This window comes from Sinocyclocheilus anshuiensis, unplaced genomic scaffold (genome assembly GCF_001515605.1).
Source record: "Sinocyclocheilus anshuiensis isolate Anshui unplaced genomic scaffold, SAMN03320099.WGS_v1.1 scaffold9, whole genome shotgun sequence".
Classification (NCBI taxonomy): Eukaryota; Metazoa; Chordata; class Actinopteri; order Cypriniformes; family Cyprinidae; genus Sinocyclocheilus; species Sinocyclocheilus anshuiensis.
The window spans coordinates 2,956,884-2,966,844 of NW_015540887.1; the positions used below are offsets into that span (position 1 = coordinate 2,956,884).

The 9,961-nt window shown below is 38.8% G+C and overlaps 2 protein-coding genes across 2 annotated transcripts in view; one reads left to right on the top strand and one right to left on the bottom strand.

Moving 5' to 3' along the window:
- Positions 1 to 2,289, top strand: part of LOC107688759 (ras-associated and pleckstrin homology domains-containing protein 1-like) — a 70,516-nt gene extending 68,227 nt beyond the window's left edge. The window contains exon 18 of the mRNA XM_016486519.1: positions 5 to 2,289. Coding sequence (XP_016342005.1) covers positions 5 to 1,629 — 1,625 coding nt within the window. The 3' untranslated portion in view covers positions 1,630 to 2,289. The remainder of the gene's footprint in view (positions 1 to 4) is intronic.
- Positions 2,290 to 2,884: 595 nt separating this feature from the next.
- Positions 2,885 to 6,984, bottom strand: LOC107688760 (secreted phosphoprotein 24). The gene is made up of 4 exons (XM_016486521.1): positions 6,839 to 6,984; positions 4,931 to 5,052; positions 3,918 to 4,043; positions 2,885 to 3,799 (listed from the first exon to the last, which is right to left on the bottom strand). Exons 1-4 carry the CDS (start codon positions 6,888 to 6,890, stop codon positions 3,581 to 3,583), a joined length of 519 nt encoding a protein of 172 aa, XP_016342007.1. The 5' UTR covers positions 6,891 to 6,984; the 3' UTR covers positions 2,885 to 3,580.
- Positions 6,985 to 9,961: the final 2,977 nt, after the last annotated feature.

Here is a 9,961-nt window from a genome sequence, read left to right on the forward strand (position 1 = left end):
GAGGAAGACCAGCTGCCACCTCCACCTCACCTACACAGCAATGGCTACTTGCCTCCACCACCACCCCCAGAACAGTTAAAATACCCACCTCCCCTCAGCACCAATGGGCTCCAGCAGTTCTTAGCTCAAAAGTTCCCTAATATGACCTATGACTTCTCACCTGTCCAACAAGATGAAGAGCCTTCGCCACCTCCTCCAGTGTGTTTCTCTCCACCCCCTCAGCAGTCAGGTCCACCTGCCCCACCTAAAACATTCACTGGTGGGTTTCCACCCCAAACGCCTCCGAAACCCGCCCACGGCATTTCCCCCATTTCCCCTGTGCCACCTTCTTTGTCTCCAACCCCTCCGGCCACCATGAAGAAACAACAAAGCCTCTCCAGTGGTCACAGCCCCAATCAACCTCCACCTATCCTTCCCAAGCAATATAGCCTTTCTTCCAAAGCTGCATCTGTATCTGCCCCCATCTCTCCCACCCAATCGCTTGTAAAGCAGATTGTAAACCAGTTCCCTGACGCCCCTGATGGATCTAAATGTCCCATATCTCCTCCTGTGGTAAAAAACAAACCAAAATGGCAGCCAGGAGGGCAAGCTCAACCACAATCTCCTGAATTTCCTCCACCCCCACCAGAGAGTACCCTTGAATTCCCTCCACCTCCTGCTCCAAGTCCCCCTCCTGCCCCACAGCCTTCTGGCAAGATGGGATCACCAATCAAGAAGTCCCCATCGACGTCGTCAAATTCTTCTACTGGTTCAGGAGGGAAGAAGCCCCCTCCAACTCCACAGCGCAACTCCAGCATGATGTCCACCTCTTCCATTGAGTACCAGGAGTCCAAGAAAGTGGAGGATTTGGTCAGCATGTTTGCCCAAACCAGTCAAGCCCCTCCCAGCTCCTTCTCAACTCCATCCTCTACGACAGGATCACCTTCCAAGGACTCTTCCGCAGGTCCTCGAAAACCAGGCAAGATCAACTTGGCTAATCTGCCTCTGGCTCTCCAGGGGAAGCCAGGTCAATATCAGCAATCCAGCTCAGACTTCCCCTCTCCTCCTTCCGAATGTGACTTTCCCCCTCCACCACCAGACTCAGAACTCCTGCCTCCTCCACCTCTCCCATCAGAACTGCACACCGGGGCTCCCAAAGTGGCTGTGGTGAACCCTCAACCCCAACACTCCTCCAGCTCCACATCCTCATGGAAGCAAAGCTCCTTGAAGAAAATGCCCCCTCCGACTATGCACCGCCACAGCAGTGGCCCACCCGAGCCACTTGCCCTTTCTCCACCTCCTCAACAGATGCCTCTGTCCTCTTTTAACTCTCAGATCCCACCAACTTCCCCCAAGGCCAGTCTGTCAATCCAGCCCAACTTCTTGGAAGACCTCAACAGAACTCTCAAAAGGAAGTCCATGACTCGACATGGCTCCCTCACGTCCTCGAGAATCTCGGCCAAGCTGGAGCCAGTAACCACCATGGACGATATGGCCCTTCCGCCCCCTCCTCCAGAGCTGCTGCTGGGCCAGCAGAAAAAGGGTGGATACATGAGCGCCAACATCTCAGGCTATGCAACATTACGGCGGGGTCCTCCGCCGGCTCCACCCAAAAGGGACCAAAACACTAAACTGACAAGCGAGTGGTAGTTGGGACATGTGCTGAGTACAGATATGCCACTCTCCTTTTCCACTCCGTTTATCTTCAACAGCTGAAACGTCTGCATTAAAATACTGCTCATTTTAACCCCCGATTATAACCACAATATGAAAAAGCCAAACCATCTATACATAAGCTTCTCTGCGTGTTTGTGCTGCTTTGCTATTAAGTGTAGCAGATATACAAAAAAACAGAAAAAGAGACTGACGTTGTTATTATAGGTACTGCATGGACACTGCTGTGAGGAGCAAAGGGGATAATGTATGTATGATAAAATATATATGTGGAACAATGGGGTGGGAGGGAACTTGTACTTTTTTATATGAAATTATTTAATACCTGAAATATATTCTTATTTTAAAGTTTAGTTTTGAAACCCTTGACTGTAAACGTTAAACGTGAATAGAAAATAAGGGTTGTTGAACCGATGCTTGTGTGTGTGCGTGTGCGCATTTCGTCTGAGTGATTTGGTTGATCCACTCTCAGAAGAACAGCGAGGGCCTGGTAATAGTGCCGCCCTTGCTTGTCATTAGATGTGCAAATCCCAATGTGGGAACTGCACTTGTGTAGCATACATTCTAAATGAAGTATTCTACCACACTTTCCACATTTAATTTAAATGGTTTAGAAACTTCCACTTAAAATGTCAAGAAAGAAAAAAACAGCTACCATTGTTATTGATAAACTGTTATGTTGTGTTGCTGTGGACCCTTACTTTTCATGAAGATGTCCAAATGTTAGACAAAGATGAAAATGAGCCTGTTGCCGCTTGAGTACATCTCGGCGTGTAGCTGGCCTGTGAATGGGATGGGATGTGATGTCTGTTTATGTTGGTTACATTGCTATCTGTCTGTACATACAGCTGCAGTTCCTGACTTTATCAATGTGCGTTAGCTCTGCATGAGTGAAACACACACTAGGAAGTGATGTCGTTCTCCTTATTTTGACCTCTGTCTATACTCAGTGCTGTATTAAAGTGTGTCACATATCTGGAACATCTATTTCTCACGTCATGGCAATGCCACAATGTACTGACGTTAATCTAGCATGCATGCTTCCATAGTATGGTTGCCTAAGATCGAGCACTTTGTAGGGTTTTAAGACCATAGCCACAAAATAAAAGGTGTCATGTCAAGTTTACTTGACTTACAATGCAAAAAATTCACTGTGTGCCTACTATCATTGTCATCCCTCTAACAAACTTGAATGCATAGGTTGAGAAAACATGTACCTGTTGGTTTTGCATCTCCAAAAGTCTTTCATTTTGAAAGGCTGAGCAATGAAATGTAGGAATAGATAGAGTTCTCTTTACAGGGAGGAGTACAGAGCTAATGCTGCTTCTTAAAGTCAGGAACCTTTAGTTAAATAAATGGGGAAGTAAATGTCTGTTACATTTAAAGTGAACAATATAAATGTGTTAATCACACAGAATGTTGTCCAAGTTCTTGTTATTTTGATGGTTCATTATCATCATACGATTAAAAGCTTCTTATGCTGAATCCTCTTGATTTACAATGAATAACAATGTTAGTCCATTATGGACAATACACTATATAATACATGCATAATGTTTTAAAAATCTACAAATATAGCTAGCTACAAATATGTGTTGCACACGTTTATATGCCTGATTAAACTATGATGGAACTGTAAAAGAATGTGCCTTGGGTTGAACATTGCTCAAGAGATTAAGGCTATACTGCAGCAATTAACTACACACACTTTTAATTTTACACATTTAATGTTATAAGAGACACTCCTTGTTTGTTTACCACAGAATGTACAGCGAAATAAGGAGATAATTATTTCATTATAGTATTTTCTTGGTTGAAAATGTATCTTTTTAAAGCAAAACAATTTCATGTAAAGTTACTGTTTTATTTGAAACATCAGTTGGAGGTTTATCTGTTTGTCTGTCTATTGTAATCACATTTCATGAAATCACAGTAGTAATCTCGAACAGTTAAACTCTCCTCGACACAGAATGACTCCTGAAGACAAAGAGCCCAGAGGAACCCGTCCTGTCCGCTGGATAATGACCTCTTCACTGCTGGACTCTGAGCTGGACCCAAGCGCAGCTGTTTCAGCCAGACAACTGATGCCCAGAGGAGCAACAGAAATGCTGCCAACACGCACAAGACTGGAGCACAATTTCTTTGACTTGAGGAAGAAAAGAAAAGGTGAGAAATATCTTAGTATGATGTTGGTATTAGTGAAGTGTATGTGTGACCTGCAACAACCAGAAGGGAGACCGTAAAAACATTAAACCTTGTCTTACCGCAAGACGTCCCTGTTTGAAATGGCAATGATTCCTGTATGGTCTCCTGGTATATTTCAGACAGACTGTCTCCTTTATTCCGAAATCAAGCAGGATATCATATGTATTATCACGTCCCAGTGTGATCTTCGATGACAAAGATCAAATGAGTCTGTCATTTAATCCGTTTTCTAATGCTATTCTTTCAAAATAGTATTAATGTTTGATAACATACAGAGCCCTGCTGAAAAAAAAACAAGAAAAACCATCACATAATTTGTAATGGTTTTACTGGTTATATAATGGGAACTACTGGTAATTGGTCGCCTTCTATTGGATTGCTAAAACCACTAAATCTTAATGTCACAAAACACACTACAGGAAACCATTTTTTAATGGTTAAAAGTTGATGTTTGCAATGTTTATAATGGTATTTGTAGTGAAAACCATTAGATTTTTTTGTGATGGTTTCTATTGTTTTTTTCAGCAGGGAGGTCAACTTCCTTGACTTTCTAAGATTATTTGGACTATTTAGTCATAGCTGAATTTAGGAATGCGTGACAAGCAAAATGAAAAACAGAATATTCTCTTATTGAAATTGTTTGTCAGAAGTTACAAACCCAAACGTTAGGCTAACCTAAAATTAACCTAAATTTATGGTGCTTTTACTTTGAAGATTGACAGAGGTCAAGAATGCTGTGTTTAATAACTTAATAACTTTTGTGTTAAATAAAAACAGCATACGGATTTGAAGCCGAACGAGGGCAAGTAGCTATATATTGGCCGCATAATGTTTGTTTTTTTGTGAATACATTTTTTTAGTGAGGGTTAAGTGTAACCCAGTTCTTTGTTGACTTGAGTTCATATAACCACTAGAGGACGGTAGTGCACTATGAGAAACTGCTTGACTTTGTTTTGCTGAGAGGATTCCTGAGGCTGCAGTCTAGCGCTAGTATTTGTTGTTGGCAGATCAAATAGAAATTTATATATTAATATATCTTTTTTTTTTTTTTTTAAAGAAAAGTACATATTACCTCTCGGACCACACTGCTTGTTGGCCTGTGCAGGTTGAAATTGCTGGACTGCCTGTTGACTTTATCGACAGAAACCTTCAATGCCAGGTTAGCCAGATGACTGAAGTTATTTCCAAGCTGCCCTGTTTAATTAGAGTAAATGATAACACTATCATAACTTTAACTAGTTAAGTAGCTGTCAGCTGTTAATGTAGTTACTCTAATATTCAGATGTTTGAGGTTGGTAATATTTTTTCAATTTTGGGGAATAAGTCTATTGCGCTTACCTGCTGAAAAACAGCTAAAACCAGCCTAAACTGGTTGGTCTTAGCTGGTTTAAGCTGGAAGTAGCTGGTTTTAGCTGATCTCATCCTGGCCAGGCTGGTAAAGCTGGTTTTAGCTGGCTGTTCCAGCTGGTCTCCCAGCCTGACCAGCTAAGACCAACCTGACCACCTAAGAAAGTGGCCAAAACCCCTCTAAAACCAGCCTAGACCAGGCTGGATGACCAGCTAAAACCAGCCAGCTGTTTTTTTTTTTCAGCAGACTGCGTTTATTTGATAAAAAATACAGGAAAAACAGTAATATTGTGAAATATTATTCCAGTTTACACCGACTGTTTTGTATTTTAATATACTTTATACTTTATTTTAATATGTAATTTATTCCTGTGATGACAAAACTGAATTTTCAGCAGCCATTACCCCAGTCTTCATTGTCACTTGATTCTTCAGAAATAATATATGCTAAATTGCTGCTTAAAAACATTTCATATTATTATCAGGGCGGAAAACAGTTGAACTGCTTAATATTTTCATGGAAACTGTAGCCTTTCCATGGAAATTTTTATTAATATTTATGTTTTCCAATATTTTTGGATGAATAGAAAGTTCAAAAGAATATCATTTATTTTAAGCAATATTAGTATAGGCTAAATATCCCAAAATATTTTCTAACTTTTTAATAAATGCATTTACTGTCACTTTTGATCAATTTAATGTGTCCTTGCAGAATAATAAGGGATAAAATAAGGGAGAGAAAGAAAGAAAAGAAAGAAAAACTAACGAAAAAAAGAACAAAAGCTGTCACTGGAACAGTAACTTCTCATGTAGGAACTAATACTTTAGGTATTAATATGTATCTTTAATGTACTAATATTTACATTTTACATTACATTTAGTCATTTTGCAGACGCTTTTATCCAAAGCGACTTACAATTTGGGGATACATAAAGCGATTCTTCTTAAAGAGGCAAACAGATACAGGAAGTGCTTGTAATACCAAGTTTCTAGACATTGTTCAAATAAGTACACGCTAGAAAGAGAAGGAATAAATAGAGAGAGAGAATTTTTTTGTTTTGTTTTTTTGTTTGTTTTTTTTATAATGATGATGATGAAGTCAAGTAGCTTCGAAAGAGATGAGTTTTCAGCTGTCGCTTGAAAATTGTCAGGGATTCAGTTATTTTTATTTTTTATAATGTTCTGGAAAGTGATTTTGAGCCTCTCTGTGATGGTACCACGAGGCGTCGCTCACTAGCGGATCTCAGACTTCTGAAGGGGATGTAGTTTCATAGTAGTGAGTGGAAGTAGGCGGGTGCTGAGCCTGTGGCTGTTCTATATGCAAGCATCAATGTCTTGAACTTGATTCGAGCCGCGAATATGCATATAATATGCATCTTTTAGGGGTGAATAAGGAAAAAGAAAAGAGTACCTCTTAAAAAGGTACCACCCCACTGACAGCTTTTGTACCTCTTTTCTGAATGCTGAAAGGTGGTGTACATTACACATATTAAAATATTTATATATGATATTTTCAAGATCTAAAGTGTTACTAAAGAATTGAAGTCATTATTATGTCCATATAATATTTACAGTGATTCTTTATTTAGATCCTCATCTTATGAACTTCATTAAATCATGAATGTTTTCTTACCTGAGACACAGCAGCACTGAAAGAAGAGCAGCAGAATGTAGGCTGGTGTCATCTTTTTTCTTTATTTCTATATTTCTTTTGTAACGCACTTCTGCCCTTCTCACTATGTGAATGTATTTTTCTCCACTGCAGTGCTCAGTAAACAATCTTCCAGCGATGCAACGTCACAAGCCCTGCCTTGGCTTTAACCACAAAGTAAATGCTTTGCCGTTTTAACTGAGCTTTTCATAAAACCTGAAGACATTATGGTTTAAGAGTCTGAAAATGCTGGATGATTATTTCACAATGGCTGCATATATGTGGCTTTTTGAAATGTCAGGGCTTGTGCAAAATGATGTACATTAAACATTTTTTTAAAACAGGACTATGTGTCATGTGTTTTCGTCACTCGTTGTCCTTAATTTGTACATGCTTAATCTGTTTGTACATGTCCTTAATTTGTACATGCTTAATTTTCATCAGTAGTAAATTGAACACTTTCAGAGACATGTGACGTGTTTGAGCAGCTAAAGGGAGCCACGAGAGACTGGGGTGGTTGTCACGCTTTTACTCCGGTGAATATTTCTCACAGTGGATTTATTCTTGACTTTGTCAATTTCTGTACATGCACATATTTTCTTGTCTCTGATTAAAAAAAAAGAAAAGCTATTGAACTTTTTCATCATCTTTGCCCAGAAATAAGGAGACCGTTCATTGCCGCAGTAGCAATACTGTCACACTATATGGGGCAATTTGTCACAATGGAACCTGCCATAAAAGTATTGCATTTCACAAAACGTTAATTTTGGACTGCAGTTGTGTGGATTACATGTGCATTATTGTGTTTTTTTTTAATTTTTTTTTTATCAACTCCCATTCTGACGGCACCCATTCACTGCAGAGGGTCCAATGGCGAGCAAGTGATGTAATGCTACTTTTCTTCAAATCTGTTCTGATGAAGAAAATAAAAACGTCAGCAAATTTTCATTTTTGGCTTAACTATTCCATAAAGCATTCAAAATTAATCATAAAAAAAAGAAATGTTAACGGTAACAAAACGTACAAAAAATTTTTTGGCCAACAGATTGAATTAATTGTATGAAATTATATAATAAAACACGACAGCCTGCCACAACCTGTTATTTGTGATCAATCCTTTTATCCTGGAAAGTTTTTTTTTTAAGTTTAGTATTGCTGACTCGTGTCTTAATGTGGTTTTATTCACTTTTTACCAAACCGTTATAGTAAAAATATGACAATGACATTTCTATAACATTATCCTGATTTGAAACGAACGTACAGAAAGTTACTGAGATGTAATCCTTGGGATATAACTCCACTCTCACGTGGATATCATCTATATAACAACAATATTCTGCTGACTATGCATTTTTCTCGCCTCACTTTTGAGTCAGACTAAACAGAACTGCTCATTTGATATCTTGTTTTCACACCATGGACACATTTCACGGAGCTGAGGTTTGATTTTCACACTTCCACACAAACATTCACGTCCTCTTTCCTTGTGTAGGTGCAATTTTTGCTGTGTGGATACTGCAACTCTATTTATTACTTACAAAATAAAATAACACTATATAAAGATGTGAACAAGCCTGTATAAGATATAAATATGTTGAGAATCTCATAGCTTCATCAAAACAGAAGTGCTCTTCTTCTCGGTCTCTGCAGCTAACAGCTTGTGGGCGTCTGAGTGTGCAAACCTCCAGCAATCTTACGTACGTCTCAAGCCATCTGGACCCCTGTTCGCTGCCAAGTTATGTAAGTCTGAAAAAGAACATGGGCGTGTATCCCAAACATGAGCTCTGCACTATAACAACACCATCTGAGGAGAAGACATTTCAGTTGTCAAGAAAATTATGTAGCTTATCAGCACAATTTTTCACTTTTGAAAAATATCTGGATCTATACACTTTTGTGTCCGAGGTCAAAGGTGAAACATTTCTGTTAAGAGAGCTCTGAGCAAGTGCCGTTTGGAAGAGCGATCAGACAATTCGCATGGAAAGTTCTAGTACTGGGGAAAAAAGGAAGGTTCACATTTAACGTTAGAGATTTTGCACATTAGTGTTATCCTTTCACACATGGAAATACTGATGTCCATACTTTTATTCAGTTATATTTGCACACAATATCGAGTTAATGGGTTTAATTGTTTACAAAAATTACTCCATTAAAATATGTCAACACTGGTGTTGTAAATTATCCCTCTAAACATCACATTTTGCCAGGTATTGCTGGGTAGAGAGATACGCTCACCTGGCTCTACCCTGCTTTAAACAACATCCATCTGTTCTTTACATAAGATTCAAATTAAACCTCACTATGGAGAGACACACCATGGACACACTTCTTATTTTAGGACCTGCAAAATGGAAAACGTTTTTAGTAGCTGGCGAGAAAGAGATCAGTGACTGTCACACATTTCAATAATACTACAAAATGGCACAATACATTTAGCATAAACACATAAAGAGCACCCAAATTAATACTGTAATATTTGGACTTGCTGTCCATGTAACATGATTGTCTTTGGGTATAAGAGGTCATCAAGAACAAAAACGTGATAAACTAATTAAATATGGGGTTCTAACACTTTAACGGTTTTTTTTTTTGTAACCTTTCTAGATGATCATGATTATTGGATGATTTTTCATTGTCAGGTACATGAATGAATAGACAAACTATATTATTGTGTAAATGTCTCAAAATGTCCCACAACCAGAAAGATGTTTCATGCAGGCATAGTTGCGGTTTTAGCTGATGAAATATTTCAGAACAACTGTAGAAAATGTCGAGAAGACTGGAAATCACTAGTTTAACATTTCCAGACATTTCAGGTTTTCCATGACTGTGGGAACCCTATAAATAAAATGTGAAAGGGAAAAAAATTAAATGTAAATAAGGTTTATTTTTATTAAGCATGCAGTCTATGAAGCACTACATACACTTATCAAATATTAAACAAATGGTCAGCATCATGACACAATATTTAAATGTAAAACAAACAAACAAAAAAAGTAAAACAGTTTTAAGTTCATGAGGTTATTAGATCTGTCTAGTACTGCATGTGTGTTGGGGCTGACCGATTCTCATGGGGGGGGGGGGGGGGGGGGGGAATAAACATTA